The 21,127-nt window shown below is 36.7% G+C and overlaps 2 protein-coding genes and 2 long non-coding RNA genes across 5 annotated transcripts; 3 read left to right on the plus strand and 1 right to left on the minus strand.

Moving 5' to 3' along the window:
• The first annotated feature begins 623 nt into the window (after positions 1-623).
• Positions 624-3,856, plus strand: txnipb (thioredoxin interacting protein b). Its single transcript, XM_058747089.1, has 6 exons — positions 624-1,157; positions 1,697-1,772; positions 1,863-2,010; positions 2,103-2,462; positions 2,778-3,068; positions 3,162-3,856. Exons 1-6 carry the CDS (start codon positions 902-904, stop codon positions 3,168-3,170), a joined length of 1,140 nt encoding a protein of 379 aa, XP_058603072.1. The 5' UTR covers positions 624-901; the 3' UTR covers positions 3,171-3,856.
• Positions 3,857-8,290: 4,434 nt separating this feature from the next.
• On the plus strand, positions 8,291-9,883 carry LOC131521174 (uncharacterized). Its single transcript, XR_009266219.1, has 3 exons — positions 8,291-8,560; positions 9,500-9,593; positions 9,768-9,883. It is a non-coding gene; the product is annotated as an uncharacterized LOC131521174 (long non-coding RNA).
• Positions 9,884-14,043: 4,160 nt separating this feature from the next.
• Positions 14,044-17,887, plus strand: LOC131521173 (uncharacterized). Its single transcript, XR_009266218.1, has 3 exons — positions 14,044-14,180; positions 16,009-16,245; positions 17,756-17,887. It is a non-coding gene; the product is annotated as an uncharacterized LOC131521173 (long non-coding RNA).
• Positions 14,154-21,053, minus strand: polr3glb (RNA polymerase III subunit GL b). Of its 2 annotated transcripts, none has more exons than XM_058745670.1 (8): positions 20,879-21,053; positions 20,537-20,647; positions 17,823-17,952; positions 17,406-17,474; positions 16,280-16,336; positions 15,723-15,793; positions 15,478-15,594; positions 14,154-14,293 (listed from the first exon to the last, which is right to left on the minus strand). In XM_058745670.1, the coding sequence occupies exons 2-8, from the start codon at positions 20,642-20,644 to the stop codon at positions 14,207-14,209; spliced, it is 639 nt and encodes a 212-aa protein (XP_058601653.1). In that variant the 5' UTR covers positions 20,645-20,647; positions 20,879-21,053; the 3' UTR covers positions 14,154-14,206. The 2 variants fall into 2 exon arrangements, with proteins under 2 accessions (XP_058601653.1, XP_058601654.1); XM_058745671.1 differs by having other exon boundaries at positions 21,024-21,043.
• Positions 21,054-21,127: the final 74 nt, after the last annotated feature.

Raw genomic sequence — 21,127 nt, forward strand, 5'->3', positions numbered from 1 at the left:
TGCTGGGCAACTTTGTTTTAGCAATGTTGCTTGGGCACTATTCCATTGAGAATGGGTAACAAATTTCTATCTGGATATTTCAGATCGGTCATGGGCCCTGTGTCTCACCTGTTTGCCCGTTGACAGCAACATTCCCAAAGTTGCCCTAAAAGTCAACCTAAAGCTACTTCTAAGAATACTAGTACATTATCACTGTGGCATATGTCCAAAATCATGTACTTTTTGCATATCAAAATAACCATCCGATACAATCACGGTACTGCCACACACAGTCCCTTTTTTTCTTTGGGATAAACTAGACAGTGTAGAAATGCTTGATTTAGGTGCCTTTCAGTTTAGGTATAAATAAATTCTTCATGCAGAAAGAAATCGCCTCTATTATGCGCGTGTCACACGTGCGTGTCCGTCTAACATGATGTTTTGGAGCAGGGCACAGAAGTCTCCAATGCGCTTTCATACTCCACCCCTGCTCAGTACAATTACTCCACCTCCTCAACGACTCCTGCCCCTTACCCACGAGTTGTCCACGCGCTCTGTACGGACCCTCATTGGCCTGGGTGGACGCAAACAGCCTGTGTGTCCTATGAGAGAGACGTGCTTGGGGAGATCCACGAGGCGCATGTGGCTCTCCAGCACGGATGCCCATGTGTGTCCAGATCGCATCACCAGCACAGCGGCCGTGTGAACTATATAACCACCCGCTCCCACTCAGTGTTTACTGACAGATCAGAGTCACCAAGAAACGACAAAACATCTAATAATAATCAAATAGTTAATAACACCAGCCGTACTGGTGAGTTTACTGCGCAACTGATTCATTTAGTTACATTAAACAGGCCTATAATACAACGTTTAGTGGCGTTATTGGAATTAATATTCGTAGAATTAATAAAACAGCAACATGGGTGTACTAACAAAGAAACCCAAGACCTTCGAGGTTCAGTTCAGTGACCCGAACAAGAGCGCGTACAGCGGAGGAGATAAAGTGGCCGGGCAGGTGATCGTGGAGGTGGCGGAGGTGGTGCAGATCTCCGCCATTAAACTGCTCGGAATCGGATGCGCCAAAGTCGATTATAATAAAGGAAAGATGCACTGCACGGATGAGACTGACTACCTGAAGTATGAAGAAGTTCTTCACCTCGATCATCAGCCAACAGGTGAGGCACAAACTTTGGTTAACTCGGTGTGCGAATTCAATCGGTCATTTCCGGGGGGCACTTTAAGTTGTTTTTGCCAAGCTAACTAACCGTCAACTATCTTAAAGATACGTTGAACAAAAATAAATACTTGCTATATTGAAATATATTTACGAAATCTATAGCATAGTGATAAATAATGACTGAACTTGCATTTTTTTCAATGTACCGTCCAGCGTAAATTGTTCACCTATGCACTGTTGCTATAGTAACCTCCTCTAAAGCTACTTAGCTAGCGCACTCTGACTAACTGATGTTTGTCTGGACAGATGTTTTTCTCCCCTATAATTTAACTCAGATTTTGGTGTCTAATCGGTGTCTTTGTTGTCTCAGAGTTTAGTTTGAGGTGGTTAATTTATAAATGGGGGGTTGGGAGGGGTGAATGTAAGTTTAAGACTTGTTTATTGAAAAATCATATCTAAATTGAAAATTTGAAAGACGTGAACATAATTAAATAATGACAACTGAGTGTTTCTCAAAACGCAATCTCTCCTTTGCAGATGCAGATGGCTCCATCACTCTCAGGCCTGGAAACAGATACGAGTTCATGTTCGGGTTTGAACTTCCACAGGCAGGGTGGGTTTAATTTCAAAATTCCCCATTACAAATACTGCATTTAAATAATTTAGCCACATTTTTAATGTAAGATCTACCCCTCCCAAACAGGTGTCTTGTTTCCTCCTATGTGGGGAAATTTGGCTCAGTCCGATACTACGTGAAGGCCGTCATAGAGAAATCAGGCCATCGGTATGCTGAATGCAAGCGATATTTCAAGGTGGAGGAACCCATTGACGTCAACACCCAGGAGCTCATGGTGATTAATTCCAGACAGTTCACACACATTTCTGTGAAAAGGATGTGATTGAAACTTGAGAGAGTAATTCAGCCTTTTCTGCTTCCTTTTAGGCCCCAGTTACAGGAGCAAAACAGAAAAGAGTCACCTGCATGTTTATTCCTGACGGCAGCGTTTCCGTGGCCGCTCGCATAGGCCGGAAGGGTTACTGTGAAGGAGAAGACATATGCATCGATGCTCAGTTTGAGAACTCCTGCTCTCGGATCGTCGTTCCTAAAGCCGCCATCATTGCCAAGCACATTTACCGGGCCAACGGACGCACCAAACAGTTTCTCGAGAAGCTCACTTCTGTCCGGGGAGACCACATTATCTCTGGCATGTGTGACGTGTGGCAGGGGAGGGTGCTTCGTGTGCCAAAGCTGAAGCCGACTATCCTGGGCTGTGACATTATCCACGTTGACTATTGTCTGAGGGTGAGTTATATTCTTGATAATCAATGCAGATGCTTTGGACTCCACCAGTCCTTAAACTTTTAAAAATAAAAGTGTTTTATTGTCATTGATGGTTCCATGAAGAACCATTAACATCTTTAACATATTTCCATTGCACAAAAGGTGGAAAAAGTTTCTAAATGTTCTTCACACTAAGAATAAAATCTTTTAAGAACCGTTCACTGAAAGGTTCTTTGAGGAACCTAAAATAGTTCTACAAAGGCATCACTGCAAAAACCTCCTTTTGGAATTTAAATTTTTAAACAGTTTATGTCATCTCTCTCTCCCCGGGGTCAGATCTATTTGCATATCCCAGGAAGTGAGAAGCTCATCCTAGATCTTCCTCTGGTCATCGGGACAATCCCCTACAATGGCATGAACAGTCGCACCAGCAGCATGAGCAGCCAGGGTGACAGTGGCACCTCCAGCACCTGCGTGCTTCCGTCTTCTCCACCCAGCTACAGCGAGATCTCCCAGGACAACCGCATGGATAATTCTTTCATTCCTCTCCTAGATGATTATGACGAGGATGACAGTCCTATATTTATGCACATTCATGTGCTCCCCCCTCCCCCAGCATACACTGAGGTACACATGCACATATAAATAGACATATATAAACATGGCCTCAACCATAGTTGAGATTGCACTAAGGATTGTGTCTATTTTCTGATTTAACAGCAAAACTAAGACTGCATCAGAAGTGGAGTTCTCCTTCAGAAAATACTCCAACAGAAGATCAAATGCATGGAGATTCAGATTTCAGATCTCATAATGACACTGCTAATGGACCATGCATGCTTTACTTCAGAGTTGCAGACTGTGAAATGCTGTGTCACACTAAGAACTGGTTGATTGCAAGTCGGTGAAGTCGTCTGAAGCTGGACTGTTTTGCTGATCCACCTCTTGAAAATGACCATTAACGTCTTCATATTTAATTCTGAAGAATCCTCAGCATCTGAGAGAGTTTTTTACATTTACCATTTTGCCATATTGGTATTATATTCTATCTGCACTTATTTCAAATTGGAATGTTTGTGGTAGTAAAGCTTTTGGATTAGAGGGACAATAATTTTGTAATGCACAAAAATGTCATGCAGTTTTGTGAGTGGAAACAATTATATATCATTATGAGTTGTTTGCTGAGCTGTTGGTTTGCTGTTAGTCTAGTATTATAGTCTTTCATAGCAGTATGTGTAGTACTAATTTAATATAGAAATTAGAATATGCATATATAGTCAGTATATAGACAGTTTTTAATAGTATATAAAAAATTTCCACTTTTAAATTTGAAATTGATTGTGCATTTTGTACTGTTTGATTTTTTTTTTATTTGACTTTTAATAACATTACAGAAAACAATAAAAATTGAAATCATCAAATGTAATCAAGTGTCATTTGTATGAGATCTATCTATCTATCTATCTATCTATCTGTCCTGTACATTTACTGTATATCTGAGTACTATGTATAATTGCATACTGTGAAATTGCCCAGTTACTGTACTAAGAGTTTAGTTGTGTTTTATGGAACATCTGGTGTGTAAATGCATTAGCGCAGAGTCTGTCTACACTCCTGGCATGAGGATGAATGTAGAGGAAAGGTTGATAGCCAGAGACAAAAACACGCACCTGTTGTGTGTATCTGAAGGGAGTGTTTTCTGGCTGGAAAATATTCAAGAGCCATTTCCTCATGGTCAAAGCACTTCCATCCATGGGTTGTGTGTTCAGAATAGCTTTTCAGTTATGTAAGAGCAAATCCAAATGTGCAAAGTGAATGTGCTGGTAAGCATCTACAGTATGTCTACAGTACACTTACAGTAGGCTGTTCTGTGCTTATTGAGTGTTTTGTCATATGGATACCATATTTTGAATGGGCAATGGGGTCCAATATTCCAGTAGTGAAAATGCTTCTATTAAGTATTTTTCCAATAATTTTTTTCTTAAAAGTGTTGCTAAATTAATATATGCAATACAAAAACATTAATAAAAGGCAGAGAATAAAATAATATGTGATATATCTTGTCCATGGTGATCCATGCAGGACCACATGCGTGCAGGGATGGAACTGAGCCAAGGCCGAGATCAGCAATCCTGGAACCATTAAATCAGACATAAGCAACCTGATGAGGCTGTTTACTCACTGTGCAGCTGTTCCTCTTTATAGCACTCTCTCAAAAAGGAACTGTACCTCTCCTGACCCCCCCCTGTCTTGCTCACGTACTCGCTCCATTTCCAGCTCTTGAACTTGACCCTTGCTCAAAAATCCAGAGTTGACTCGCATTCTCTTGATTTTTCTATACGGTTCTGTAAGCTGGAGTGTAATGCCATTGCATGATGTTGTGTGAGAGAAATAAATCAGTGGTTGAAGCCCACTGCATAGGTCAGAAAAGGAAGCATCTTTGAACCTGTGCTGGCATTTATCTCTTTGCATTTGCTGAGCAGTTTAAAGTGAAAATGTCAGACAGTCATACTAAACAGAGATGCAGGCTTATGTATATTTGTGTTCATTGACATTTTGTTCAGTTATGCTAACTGATTAATTCACCTCAAATCTTACTATTAAAAACAGCTTGTGTGTTGTTTTTTTCTGTTGTAAAAAATAAAGAATATTTTTGTGCAGTTATTTTATTTTAATTTATTTTTGCCATAGCCCAGTTATCTTCAGTTTCTCCAGAGTAATGTGAGTGGTGCACAGGTCGTCCTACTGATTAATGCTGCTTACCGCCAGGGACTCTATTCTGTGATTGACAGGTATGATATGAGCCTTAATACTTCAAGTCAAAGTTGTTTATTGTCTTCTCTCACTCGTGTGGTAGAAGAAACAAATAATAGGGTCCCATGTTGCAAAACAATCTTAAAGGTGAAATACGTGTTTCTTTTATAAATTAGGGGGATAGTCCACTCAAAATTGTTTACTCATCTTTTACTCACGTCATTCAAAACCTGTATGTATTCATGTCTTTTTTTCTGCGGGATGCGAAAGAACATATTTTGAAGAATGTTGAAGAACCAAAGAATGTTAAAGAACCAGATAGCTTTGGTTCCCATTGAATTCCATTTTATTTTTATTTTTATTTTTTTTTGTGGAAGGCCATGGGAACAATGTGAATACAGTTTGAATTTTCATTTTTGGGTGAACTTTCCCTTTAAAAAAATGTAAATAAACTATTCATAGGTTGATTTCCTTGAAAAATACAAACACTGTGCAATCAAAACATTGATTTGTTTGTTTGAGCATAGCAACATAGTCTGAACCAATGGTGGGAGTTTGGGGCATGACTGTTCGTCGGAGGGTTTGGGGAAACCTTATTATTTTTGTTATTGCAAATCTATTTGGTGATTCTAGTGTTAAAGAGATGACACACTTCACCTTTAACATGGTAACCAGCAAACAGTTATAAATTAAACCTTTCAGTGGGACAGGAGGGGAACCGTCCCGTCAAGAATCATTTGTGCAGGACAGTATGCGTGCTGGGTTGGAACTGCATCAAGGACAACATCAGCAATCCTGGGAGCATCAAATCAGAGAATCAGACACCTGATATGCTTGTTTACTCACTGTGCAGCTGTTCCTTTTCATAGAGCACTCTCAAAAAAGGATCTGAGTCTTTCCTGACCTCCCTCTCGTACTCTTTATGTCTCTCTGTTTCCACCGCTTGAACTCTAGCCTAGTTTCAGAAATCCACCCAAGCAAAGCTGTGTCTCCTAGTCTTTGCTTTTTCTGTGAGATTCTTTAGGTTGCACTTGTGATTCTATAAGTGATAATGTATGAAAAGCGCTGCATGCTATGTGCCATTCACTCTTGCTTTTGTAGAGAAGATTAAAATGAAAATGTCAAACTGTTACATTAAGATGCCGTAGTATTAATTATTCCAGCCATCAGCTAATCCTTTCCACAATCCAGTTGTATTTGGCTTCTTTACTGTTATGTGAGAGAAGTACAGTTTGTCCTGCTGACTAACGCTGTCTGCTTCCAACAGGGAGAACGGGGCTCTGCTAGATGCTAGATAGATGATAGATGATAGATGATAGATGCAACATGGGCCTTGGTATTTGTTTTACACACTGTGACCTAGAATGTGAAGCATTTTGTAAAAATGCATAGAGATGATGTCTGTGGGATATGTTATTAATAGTATAATGCAGGTGTTTCACATTAAAGACAACATTATTTAGCACACATGATAAGGATGGATAGCTTGCTTTATAAACTGCTCAAAATCCTAGCCTACTAATTTGAACAAACCCCTAAACCCCCCAAAAAGTACACTTTGGGGATATAAACTGTCCCGTGTAGATTAATGATGCCACAAATCACGTATATCAAGCTTTTTTTTTTAACCAATTGGACTGCAATCACTTTGAATTAATCCCATAAATTTTGATTGAAGGACTAGGGAATAGCCCAAGCTATTTTTTAGAGACCAGTGCTTTTATTTTGGCCATTATGCACCTATAGCAATGCCTTACCAACCACCCAACCAGGCTGTCATGTGACACACAGCAGCCACAATAGCACTTATGTTTTATTTATTTTTCTCCTTTTTATTCAAAACATTCCCAAACGCATTAACTATATCATGACATATGTCGATTCTCACCTTTATAGATTATGACGGTCAAAATAGCTAGCTAATGTAGTCTATTAACTATAGCCTACATAAAGACCTGTCTGTATACTTAAGTAACAGATATGGGTGTCATGCCATAACATATTTTTAATACGACTGACTTTATATTTAATGTGAATATTAAAAATATTGTAAGTTAGGCTGCTTATCATAACACTTTTATTGTACAGAAAGAGAGCAAAGAACATTTTCACTGAAGGTCTAGAGTTCAAGCACTCTCAGAAACTCCCATTAAAATCACTGAAGCTGTTTACACTGTGAAATGAATATCTTACTAACAGATTCATACACATATCTGCACTTTGTTGTTTCTAAGGAGATAATTCGCCAGTCATCGAGCAAGTGAAGAAAACACCCGCATTTTAGGATGACTCATCTGAACGCCTCTGATTGGTCATTGCATTCATAAGCTCAACAGCATCGTGTGTGATTGGTTTAATGCGCAGTGCTGTAAAAACGCGTCTGTATCTGGCTCAGCGCCAGCCAGAGAATGCAGATTTAAATTTAGCAGCTGATGATATGACAAGCTGAATGATTTAATCAGCTGGTGTGATTGCATCAAATATAGAAAATATTACTCGGCTATTTTTTTGTCTTTTGGAAGCTGCATTCAAAATCCACTTGGCACGTGCCCCCTCACTTTGAATGGGAATGAAGCCTCTGTTCACAACCGATTCGTTAATACCGAACAAGCTTTATTATACTTTTAATTTTAATTTCGCAGTTCATTCGTGTTGCTCACGAACATCATCAGATTCAAAACGCCGACTCGTTTACTAAAAGGGCGTAACCGTTCAGCAGGTTCAACCAATGAAATGTCTGTTCACAAACCGTATTTAAATGCCATTTGTCGATTCCTAGTACTAGCAAAGACCCAAGACGTGTCACTGGTATAGGTTTGAATGGGGAAAAATGCAACGCTCAATATGGCCGCTCAATCGCAGGAAGCCCCACCTTCTGAATGAAAGAGCCAATCGCTAATCAGTAAAGTCAGTGCGTCACTGCAGCTGCCGTTAGAAGTCCCGGTTGCTATAGAAACAGTCAGCGCTCTGAGACGTACGCTCAGGACTGCGCATGCGCACTGGCTGATCTAGCCTGAGAAATAAGCTTTTTATATCGCTATTTGAGCAAAAGAAGCAACATTAATGATACAGTTGTTGTCAGATTTCTTCTTCTAAATTTCTTTTTTCAAATATGAAATTTAATCGTAAGCTTAGTGAACAGTTTTGGAGAATTTGATGTTTCCCCATTCAAAGAGATAGGAGCTGCACTTGCGTGCCCGAGAGGCGTTTCAAAGATGGCCGCCGAGTGACATGACTTGTCTTTAAGAGACTTTGGTACTAGTGAGTCTTTGAAGGCTTGAATGAACAATCGAGATTCTTTTACTTAAAGGATTCATTTAAAAAAAAGTTTACGAACGAAACACCGCTGATACTTTGAATGCACTGTAAGTGTCTTTGGATAAACGTCTCATACGTGTATGAATGACTATGCAGATTTACTCCAGACTTGAATTTACAACGTTTGGGTAGAGGCCAGTCTATTAAAGGGAAGTGGCCTTTAAAGTGGCTGATCAGGCCATTTAAAGAATGCAATAATCAGCTGCAGCCATTCATACAGACCGACACAAAAACCCTTTCAACCAAAGATTGGTTAGTTAGTTGTGCTTTGTTCTACAACTTTCAAACTATATAAGGGAGAATCATTGTTCAAGCAGTATTTTTAAATGTGAAAGAAAAAAATATGTGAACACAATATGAGGCTTCATAGGTTAGCTGTGTATATTCACATTCTTTCCAATTCTTTGCTTGTTGGACTGCATCGAAACAATCCAGCATCTGTGTGCAAGAATGAGATTGTCAAGTACATTTCAATTCAAGATCTCCTTGTTTGGGAGGAAATCTGGATGCTAATAGCAGTGGCTGGCCTGTTTTATCTTAGAATCAGGTTTCTGTGACCTTTGCATCAGTAACGGACTCATCCAGGGCTAATATCGAGTTGAATGCTGACTCACTTTTCTGTTTGCTGGTCAGTGCGTCCATTTGACAATCTCCTTCAGAAGGTTTTTCTGCATGCAACATATATTTGGGAATGCAACACATTTAATAATGAATTGCCTGAAACATGTTAGCAGTATACAGTATTTGTAGCTGTGAGAAAATCCTCATATTCTCAGCCTCATTCATATGGGATGCATGGTGATGTGGATGTGGATAAAGCTTTTACCAAGCAGAGTGTCCTACAGTCTGAGACCTCAAGTGTCAAAAAGAATCATGTTCCTGGAATAAGTGTGTGGATAGAGTGTTCTTTGTATAAAACTCAATTATTCACCCTTCTACTGAGGGCAGGACAGGTTGGAGATTGCTTACGTTGCTTTTGTTTTCAGTACACGGCCATTCAGACGGAGCGCTGCATCCTAATTACCAGAGCTGAAGGACAGAGGACATCTCCTCGCCTCCTTAGTTGGAATAACTGGCCTGGTAAGTGTGTGTTTGCTTTTCTTTACTTCAGCTTAAAAGGATCCTCAGGGTATTCACCAGGCCTAGATGGAATTTCGATTGAAAATGTGCAGAATGAGTTTAAACATAGTACAATGTGTTAAAGGAATAGTTCTCCTAAACATGAACATTTGATGAAACTTTATTATCCCTCAGACTATCCAGATGTAGATGAATTTGCTTCTTCATCAGAAGAGATTTGGAGAAATGTAGCATTACATCACTTGCTCACCAATGGATCCTCTGCAGTGAATGGGTGCCGTCAGAATGAGAGTCCAAACAGCTTATAAAAACACCACAATAATCCACAAGTAGTTCACACAACTCCAATCCACCAATTAACATCTTGTGAAGTGAAAAGTTCACTTCTGAGATGTTTGTAACTTTAATAACTATTGCTTTCTGCACTAAAAAAGTTGTTTTGTCTGAATCACGGGAGACAAACGCGCCATTTACAAGCAGAAACAGTGCTAAACAAATATGTCGGTGGATTTTGATGTGAAAAGACAACAGGGGATGAACTTTTCTCTAGAGAAAGTGCTATTATTATGGACTCGTATTTCAACTAGAAGCAAAGGTTTTAATGTAACATGCAGGTAAACATGCAGTTTTTCACTTCTCAAGATGTTAACTGATGGACTGGAGTCGTGTGGATTATTGTGATGTTTTTATCAGCTTTATAAACTCATTCTGACGGCACCCATTCACTGCTGAGGATCCATTGGGGAGCAAGTGATGTAATACTAAATCTCTACAAATCTGTTCTGATGAAGAAACAAGCTCATCTACATCTTGGGTGGCCTGAGGGTGAGTACATTTTCAGCAAATGTTTATTTTTGGCTGAACTATTCCTTTAAAGATTAGATTATACAGTCTTAGCTGAAAGCATTCTCACATTAGTCAAAGTACTTAACGAACACGTACAGTACATACGCAATGGGAACTTTTGTAAATCATGAGCATTTACAATAAGTTCTGCAGAAATCTGCTGAGCTTTTTGAGAAATGTGAGTTTTGTGTGGACAGATTGTGTCTAGGCCTGGTAATCACTTAACTTCTGCTATGGGAGTTCAGGGTCTGGCTGCAGACGTACACTCTTGGTTTACACACCTGCTGTTTGTGAGGTTATATGCACACTTTACAGAGGAAATGGATCCCTTTATCCATTAAGCATGTTTTATTAAATTGTGCTGGTTTTAACTCTGTGAGATAACTTTTTTTATTCAGTTAACTCTTTTGAAGAGATTTTTAAGTTAAGACAAATACAGTTTTGGAATTCTTAGCAAAAATAAATTGTAAAAACATGATGTATTTCTCACCATGAAAAAAGCCACAGAAGCTTGAATGGCGTCAAACACAAGCAAACAATAAGCAGGAATTGGAAAGTTACATGGATAATGTTGACAATTGTGTTGGATTGTTTCAAGAACATATTGCGTCACAATGTGTAACAAAAAATAAGCATTCGTACCATGTAGTATGTATGATTTTTATTTATTTGTCTGTTTTAGCCTGTTATATGCAAGGAGAAACAAAGTAAATGGTTTGTGCAATTAGCTTGGCATTTCTTTGCAAGCATGCTGAACTTAGACACATTATTTGATAGATGTATTGTAACTCTGTAATGCAAAATTATATTTTTAAAATAAAACAGGATTTAAACATTTTTGATTTCTGAGTATCAGCCTATTTGCATGTCCCTAATCACCACAGTTACATTTTAATGCACTAACTTTTTTAGTTAAAATTTTGAATTGAAATTATTAAAACATAGCACATTGGCCATTTTGTTCTCAGTAGTTCTTTGTTATAAAAGCACAGACTGTAAATGTGGTGTGGTGCAATTATATTTAAGAAATATTTCAATTTGATAAATATGAATATTTAATACATTAAACTATTGGTACACTGTAAGGCTGTAGACATATTTGAATGACTAGGGAAACATATTTAGAATCAGCAATTGGACAATTTGTATTGTTTTACCACAGAATTTTGCCCTCTTATGGTGGTCCCTAAATTTTCTGCCAAAAATGGCACTGTTTCTTTAACATAAACATGCTGTACATTATTATTGACATTTGTCATTAACCCTGAGCTCAACAGTGTAGCTAGACTAAAATCAGGATATCTTTGACTTAATTGAGTATTCTAGATTTCTCCTCTCTGATTGTTGGCATTGAGTGTGAATATATCACTGCAGTGCCTTCGTTTGACTGCTCTCGTGTCAGTCATCTCCGGTAATCTTGCTGTAATCTTCCACTGGAGATGAAGTGCTATCCGCTTCCTTGAATAAAAGCCCAGACTTATTCCTGGAAGGATTCCTCTGCCTGTCCTCTGTAAAGCACGCCTGAGTCAGCTACTAAATTAATCTTCAGCAAATTTGCTCAACCAGTGGAGTGTTCTCGAGATGAAGAGTCACGTCAAGAACAATTCTTTCTCCTCTGTTGATCATTTGCTCAAAAGAACATGAAATTTTCTTTCTATTCGGATTCTTTTCAGGTGTATCTAGTCAAATGAGATTCCAGAGACGTGAAAGAAAGAGTCATACACAGTAAATCAAAGGTAATGAGAGTGAGACCTGTGATTCAACTTAACCAAGGACATTTACTGTTATTCTTTAATTGGCTAAGAGACACACACACACACACACACACAAGAACACATTTTATGTTAGTCAGTTTTACAAAAGCAACTCCATGATAAATGAAGGTTTTAAATTTATACAGTTTATATTTAGAATATACACTGTTAGACATTTCAAAGGGTTTTTACAGTAACTTACTGGCAACAGTGTTGCTGATTATAAATTAAGATTTACAGTAGCAAACTGTATTTCATTTACAGTTGCAAACTGTATTTGATTTACAGTTGCAAACTGCACTCTTACAGTAAATTACTGAAAAAATCCAATTAATCAGTATACTACTGTAATTCATTCATTTTAATATAGATTTGATTATTTTTTTTATATAGAATTCATTTTATTTTTACTCTACATAGGTACTACTGGCATTCCATTAAAACAGACACAATAATTACAAAATATCAAATATCTCTGGTAGATTGTTATTGCTTCTCTCCCTTTTCTTTTTGGCTGACCCGGGCCAGTGTTGCCACCTTATGGACAAACAAATTAGTGCAAGAACAATTCAAGGCGAATGTGCAACCTGCGTACTCTTCCTTGGGCCGGATGAAGATGATTGGCGGGCCGGATTGGGCCCGCGGGCCACCAATTGAATAGCCATGATATATATTATCTACAGTGAATGCGGCAGTAAACTGATGCCCCAGTATATTTCTGATGTACAGATGTACTCCAAGCGCTCGCGCTGTTTCTGACACGAAGTACAAATGGATTTTCCGATCATTACAAGCGATGTAACACGTCCAGTGTAGTCAGTCCCAAGCTGTTGCTGCGTTGTAGACACGGTGCAGGGCAAATCGTGTCAATCCAAATGAGGAAAATAAAACAACCTCAATAGAATGGCGCCAAAGAGGCCGTTACAGCAAACACAGTAGTATACAGCAATTTTAAAAAATACAGTAAGTCTCTGTATGTGGGGTCTGACGTCACAGAAAATTCCCATGATGCAAAGGGTATTACAGTTATTTACTGTGAAGGGAATTTGCAGTATTATACTGGGTGATATACAGTAAATAACTGCAGAAATTACAGAAATGTCTAACAGTGTATATATATATATATATCTCAGATTATCCTGTTATTTATGCAGGAAAGTGTGTATGGTTATTTCAAGAAATAATTCATTAAATTTCATTATAGTTCAATTTCATTATTTCAAGATGCAAATATCATGTTATTCTCAAGCCCTCAATTTTTGTTAATGCAGGCAAAAATGTATACACTTAATAATGTTTCCATTCAAAATTATGTGTGGTTATTGGGTATGTGTGTGAATAATTATTACAAACACATTTACACATTAACAGTCTGGAGGACAACATACAGTAAAATATAAACGATTGTGCCATAAGTACTTTAATGTAGTATCACACCTCCTACAGGCCACATGACAGAACTGCTCATCTATCCATCTATGAGATAAAGTCTTGAGACAGTGTAACTTCATTACATAAAATGGCAATAACATGAATATTTACAACCACATGACTTGAGACTTCACAAAATATTGTTTGACTATCATCCAAAATAAACAATCTACATTTACTGGTCCTTTTTCACAAATCTAAGATGTATAAAAGCTATTTAGACAAATACAACTGTCTAAAACATACTAAAACATGTTTGAAAATAAGATTCTAAAATATAATTTCAGTTATGAACTAATAATTATTTACAAAGCTCTAAGAATGTATAGCTGCATTAAGACAGAATTTTGTGCCTTGGTGTCTTCTCTGTGTCCTCCAGACGTAACCCTCGGATTCAAACGCTCTTTGTCAGCAAATCAGCCGCCCTGCCAGCCGATCGGATGAGAGGAAATCCACTGCATGCAGATTTTAACATCAGCTGCCAAACATAATGATCCAAGCTAGAACGGTCCTGAGGGACAGACCAGTTCCAGAGACACTCACTGGTCAGAGGAAGGTACTATGGAGCCGCCGTCACCTGCTTCAGTAAATAGCTTCATCTATATTCTCATCACTGTCTCCTCCAAACTCCTCCCCATTGTCAAAGTAGGACATGATGTAATCGGTTTCCTGTTACACACATAGGTAGGATTAATTGGCTAAAACTTATATTGAATGTTGGTTTAATATAGGTTCACCTCAATCAATAGCATTTGTGATAAAATATTGATTACCACACAATTTCAATGCATCCTTTGTATTCTAAAAGGGCAAAATCAAGGTCATCCTGATTTTTTTTTTGAGGTTTTAAAAGGATATATTTGAAGCTTATAAGTTTATAAAAGCACATAGATAATATTTTTCTTTCTTTTAACAATTGTATATACAATTAAACTATTGAGTATTTAAATATTTATGAATTCACTTTCATTGTAAGAGTCTCGTTGTAATCCAGATTTTACCCCTTTCTTGGTAAAATATTATCTTATCTTATCTTGATAATTATTTTGCAGAACATTTACCACAGATACTGCCAATCTATTATTTTAAATTAAAACTCATTAATTGAAATAAAATATAATGAAATGTGGCCTTAGCAACTAACTGGAATAAAATGAGTTTTAACTGAAGTGCTAAAATTACTTAAACTTTATGTACGTATACATACATACATATATAAAAGACAATAGCACACAAAATTACTAAATGAAAATTCTAAATATTAATAACTGGCAACACTTTACAATAAATTTATTTTCTTAACATTAGGTTAGTATATTAGTATACATGAGCTATCAATGAAAAATACTTCTAAAGCCTTTATTAACCTTTGTTGATGTTAATTTCAACAATAATTAAATTAATAACATTTAATGGACTTGAGCTAACAAGTTATATTTTTATTAATTAACAATAACAAAGATTAATGAACACTGGAACAATTTCGTACTTACTGCTAGTTAATGTTAGTTACTGCATTAACCAATGTTAACTAATTATAATAAATAGTTAACATAAATCCTAGTATAAGAGTATATAAAAAATACTAAATTAACACTGCTGCCAGTAGAGGCTTTCTGGTATTAAACCTAGAATATTCCTTTAAGTTAAAATCAGATGGACTTCATAAATTTACATTTATGAATTTGACCAATGCTTTTAGTGGCTTTCAATGCATTCAAGGTATACTTTTCTTTAAAATGATAAATGTATTAAATTATAAACTGCAGGTCCTTTTTTCCATTTCTTTACTTTCCCTGTTGATCTTGATCAAACATACTGACTTAATATCACAACAGAACGGAATAACTTACATCCTCAAATTCCTCCTCATCATACTGTTCCTCTCCCTCAGCCTCTTCCTCTTCTGGCTTCTTTTTCTCTCCCTCCTCTTCATCAGAACTCCCGTCTTCCTCTTTCTGCTCCAGAGTCTGAATAAAAACACACACATTCTGTTCATACGCACATTATATCTGTGAATGTGTAATAAAGTAGATTAAAACTCTTTATTTTTAAATGCTTTACACATTAATGGCACCCTAAACAGGTATTTGTGCACCTCCAGTTTGCGTATGATCTCCTCTTTGTCCACTCGTGGCTGTTTGGGTTGTTTGGGAACAGCTGGGCTTTCTGCAATCATATAAGTAAAACCGTGTTTGTGACTGTGGAAATGACATCAGCAACATCCTCCCATAATAACATCAACTCATTTATCACAGCTCCTCTGACAAAAGACACAGAAGGACTAAAAATAATCTTGTCTCTCCTCTCTTGGTAACACGCACTTCAAGCCTAAACCTTCATCCCTCTCTCATCTCCTCTTTCTCTCCATCCTTTCATTTCAGAGATGTGTGTGCAGCGCGGCTGAGAGCCGTCTCTCTGATTTCCCCAGAGACGCCGATGAGTCAGCGAGTGAAGCGCAGACCTGCCGGTTCGGCTCGGCTTTACACACTCATTCATGAGCACATCAGCCTCACCTGTTCCCTTATCTGGGCTTTAAAAGAGCACATTTACAAACGCATGCTTCCTGGACTGGGCGTCTCTGCTCGACTGCAGCAGAACACGGTGTCCAGAATTAGAGGGTAAGAGCCAGTTAACGGCATCAGACACACTCACTGTCTCTCAGGGGTCTCTTCTCTCGCACGCGCAGCTCCTTCGGAAAACGCCTCCAATCTAAAACACACAAATGGATGTAGAGGACCACACAAGTGTGCAGAGACGCAAGTCAAACAGTGTCGATATTGATAACTAAAGCTATTAAAAACATTTTTGTTAACTGAAATTAAGCTGAAATTTTTTTTTTAAATATTAGATAAAAAACTAAATGAAATTCATAAAATGTTGACTAGCTGAAATAAGATTAGGTACTAAAATGAATAACTGAAATGATCAATTTAATAACAGAATAAATTTACTAATTGACACTGTTAAAATAAATTTTAGTTTGCAAATAACAAATTTAGTTTGTTTTTAATATTTTTTTTGTTAATACTTAAAAGTTTAATAAATAATGTGTATTATATGAGCTGTGAAGTTGTTCTCATGATTTTTACAGTTTTAGTGTTTAGGCTTTATGTTGTCATGGAAACAAAGTTATAAAATTGCATATAACTATACACAGAAAAGGTTAGTGATTTATATACAAGCAAGTTGTTTACATCGTGTGGCTATATTATTAAAACATTTTGTATTTTAACAGTTATGGATTTACCTTCATTGTAAGTATCTTACTGTAACCCAGTACTGTATTTTTACCTTATTTGGTAAATAAAAGGAGGGACTTATCAAAATTAATTTTTGTGGAAATCAACATTACGCAAAAATGACAAATCACATAAATGCAAAATTACAAAAAAATAAACAAATTAAAATGAAAATTGTTAAATATAAAAGCTAATTTAAAAATATAATTAAAAACTATATTAAAGCTTATTATTACACTGTAAAAAGTGAAAACTTAAACTTAAAAAATTTGAGGAAAACCGCTGCCTTAAAATTTTTAAGTAAATGATAATTAAAAAAAATAAGTTAATTGAATTGTCAAGTTCGCGTAACTTTTAAAAAAAAATTATGTACTTAATAATTTTAAGGCAACGGGTTTCCTCAATTTTTTTAAGTTAAGTCAACTTTCACTTTTTACAGTGTAATAAATATAAAAAAGCTATAGTAAAGCTATAATAAGTAATAACATAAATAATACTAAAATAGCACTGAAGTGAATCACTTGAGATAAATCACTCACCTGGCTTCCATTCCAAACTGTTGTCAGAGGTTTCAATTTTCTGGTATTTGTCAGAGTAACGCTCCACATCTGTCAACAGGACAAAATAACTTCAAATTGCTCTAGAAAGGGGTCTTTACGCTTATTGTGAAAATTTACTATGAATTTTGTCAGAAAAAAATGTAATGCTTTACTATAGAGTATAGACCAATTTAGATAAAGGGAAAAAAATTCTGTAGGTTTTAAATCTTTGATCTGTGAAATAAACAAAACGAAAATTTTATACATTTTAAAAAATGTATAAATTACACAGTCTGAAACTTGGAATACAAATATCTGTCTCAAAAACACTGCGTTTTGTCTTCCTAAAGTCTGCAATAGCAAAGAAATGCAGGATGTCTTAAAGATGTCAGAGCTCATCTTTGACGCCGAACTGACCTTTCTTGGGTGCAGCAGGACGGATGTAAAACGGGAGCGTCTTCATGGCTCCTCTGAACTCCTGTTTGAGTGCCAGCATGTACTCGGCCTCCTCACCTGCCTGCAGGGGCACCGGCTTCTGATCCAAAGGCTGAAACATCAAACAGAAGTGAGGAGGGACAGCTGACACACATCTGTCTAGTATCAGGGGTCAAACAAGCACCTGCTGGGACAGTTAACTCCCGAGGCGGACAGTAACTAAGTACATTTACTTGAGTATTGTACTTAAGTACACTTTTTGTGTATCTGTACTTTACTTGAGTATTATTTTTTCTGGAAACTTATGACTTTAACTTCACTACATTTGAAAGACAAATATTGTACTTTTCACTCCACTACATTTCTATCAAGGTCCTTGAAGTAGAGCGTCATTTCTATGTAGCAGCTTTGAAAGTCATTTTTTTTTCAGACAAAGTACTGCGAGAGCAATTAGACAGCATTTTTTAAATTTTTGTTTTGATGTCAAATAAGTCTTGCTGTTTTGCTTTTTTGTTAAAGCAGTATTGCTGTTGTAAAGTTATACAGCTACAGTTGTGTTGCTGGGTTCCTTATCACTCTGTATTTACAGGATTTCACTGTCCACTCTGTTCAAATGTGGATGAATGGCTACACATAGATGTGTGCACACACTGTCAGAGCTGTGTGAGATCACTACCATCCTGCTTTTGTGGGGGTGGGTAGGGGTGTTAAATAATTTTTGTTGTTGTTGTTTTCCCCATAGGCTTTTAACATTCTAAAAGCTCTTTATTCCAAAGATACAAGCTAGTCAGTGTATTCAGCAGGTGTAATGTATTGTAAGTTGCTTCAGAGGCATTGCAAGTATTACATACAATAATTATAAAACAGTGCATTGACATAAAAAAGGAAATTTACTTTTGGTACTTGAGTACTTTTAAAAGCAAGCACTTCTTTACTTTTACTTAAGTAAAAATCTGTCTTTTACAACTTTCACTTGTAATGGAGTACTATTTGACCAGCAGTATCTGTACTTTCACTCAAATAATGGAGTTGTGTACTTTGTCTGGCCTCTGGTTAACTCTCCACTAAATTAAATATCCATACACATAAATGAGCTATGTAAGGGATATATGTATATACTTCTATACAATTCATAGTCACTGAATTAGTATTTATGCAGTCTGAGAATTGTTTCACACCCCCTGCTTTATTGCAGAGAGGGCCTTGATATATATTTAGCCCCAAAAATTTAAAAAAGGCAAGCAAAAATCCAGATTTATGTTGAGGGAGAATATGCACCTCTGCAAATATGTGTTAAGTGCATTTTAGCATTGACCTAATACATGCCATCTTCACTCTGTAAAGCCAGCACACAGGTTGCATACATGCATTTACACAGATTGCACAAATATATCATTAAAGTACTTCAAAAATAAAATTATGAATAAAAAAGATTCTAAAATAAATGCTGTGTCATGACAACAACAGGCTGCACCGATGCTGCATCATTTACATTCATCACTGGGTACTTAAGTGGGTCAAGGCAGACATATTTTATATTTTGCATGGGTTTAATGCACCACTGTGTCTTTACGCAGAACAGAGCCTGCTCAGACCAGCCTTAACTTGACTATGTAAAGCACTTGCACACATTGTTTAAATGTTATTATCATGCATCAAATCACAGCATGCAAAATTTGGTCTATTTCTTAGACAAGACTATTATTATTATCATCATCATTATTATTATTATGGTAAACTCATTGAAATGTTCTGCATCAAATTGTATTCTCTACATCTGCTTGTGAGAAACAGCACACCATGGCACACAAATGCAGGGGTGCATCAGAAAATCAGAGATAAACTTAAAAAGATCAAAGAATTAAAATAATTGAATAAGTTTCCCCCTAGTGGAAAGCAGAGATGCATTCAGTGCTTTCAAGCTAGTCAGTGTATTCAGCAGGTGTAATGTATTGTAAGTTACTTCAGAGGCATTGCAAGTATTACATACAACAATAATAAAACAGTGCATTGACATAAAAAAGGACATTTACTTTTGGTACTTAAGTACTTTTAAAAGCAAGCACTTCTTTACTTTTACTTAAGTAAAAACCTGTCTTTACAACTTTCACTTGTAATGGAGTACTATTCTACTATTTGACCTCCAATAAATTAAATATCCATACACATAAATGAGCTATATAAGGGATGGATATCTGGTACTTTATGCTCATCATAACTCACTTCACTATTCTTAACCATTATGTTAAGTAATGTCTTAATTATGTTTCAGTAATAACAACCACGTTTGTCTTATCAACAGTATATTTAAAAAAAAAAAAAACATTTTAAACCTGCACCTATATTTGTAAATAAGTTTTTCTTGTGCTCTTTTATTGAATTTAATAAATTTTTTAATTAATGTGTGCTATCTTTCTAAAATAACATTGTATTGTGATGACTCGTTACTGACTATTTGTTTACAGTTCTTCATGTGACAGTTTAACAGAAGAGGACGTCGTTGGCTGTGATTTCTGTAGCTCAAAAAGTAGCGCGTGATGCCAGCGACGCCAAAGTCCTGGGTTCGACTCTCAGGTAATGCAAAAATGAATACAGTGTAAGCAGCTTAGGATAAAATCGTCTGCCAAGTGCATTGATGTAATGTAATATAATGAGCATCAGTTCGACGAGGTTTTATTCTATCTTGAAACACTCACAGGGAATACAGGGGTCGGCTGGACGGAGGATGGAGGGAGATTTTCTCCTTTACCGATTCCAACAATCTCCACAGAGAAAGTGAGCTGCCCTCTGCCCCTTCCTGCCATTATCTGAGACACAATCACCACATATCACATTATTAATCATGCATCTGATATAGCCTATTTATTTCATATTTCATTTATATCATATCGAATTCCGCTTCAAAAATAGACATTTAGACCAAACTGATGTAAATATTTTACGTGGTGTATATATTGTTTACTAAATGTTTTTTTAAATTTAATTATGTATTTCTATTTGTTCGAAATTTAATATTTAAACAAGCCTTGCTCACTCACAGACAAAAATGCGATGAAATCCCTCTTTATTTATAACTTCGTTTCATTGTGCAAAGCATTTATTAGATAATCCGTAAATATTACACGCAGTTGGTTTTCATGGAAATTCAGTTTTTATTGTTGTAGAACTGAGCAGTAAAATCACCCGCCAAACATCTGCATGTTTGTTTTCGCCCGCTGCTGAAAATGTTCCTGACAGAAACGAGCGCGTGTTCACTTATGGTTCCGTTTCGAAATGAGTCATGCAGA

This window comes from Onychostoma macrolepis, chromosome 16 (genome assembly GCF_012432095.1).
Source record: "Onychostoma macrolepis isolate SWU-2019 chromosome 16, ASM1243209v1, whole genome shotgun sequence".
In the NCBI taxonomy this organism is placed as follows: Eukaryota; Metazoa; Chordata; class Actinopteri; order Cypriniformes; family Cyprinidae; genus Onychostoma; species Onychostoma macrolepis.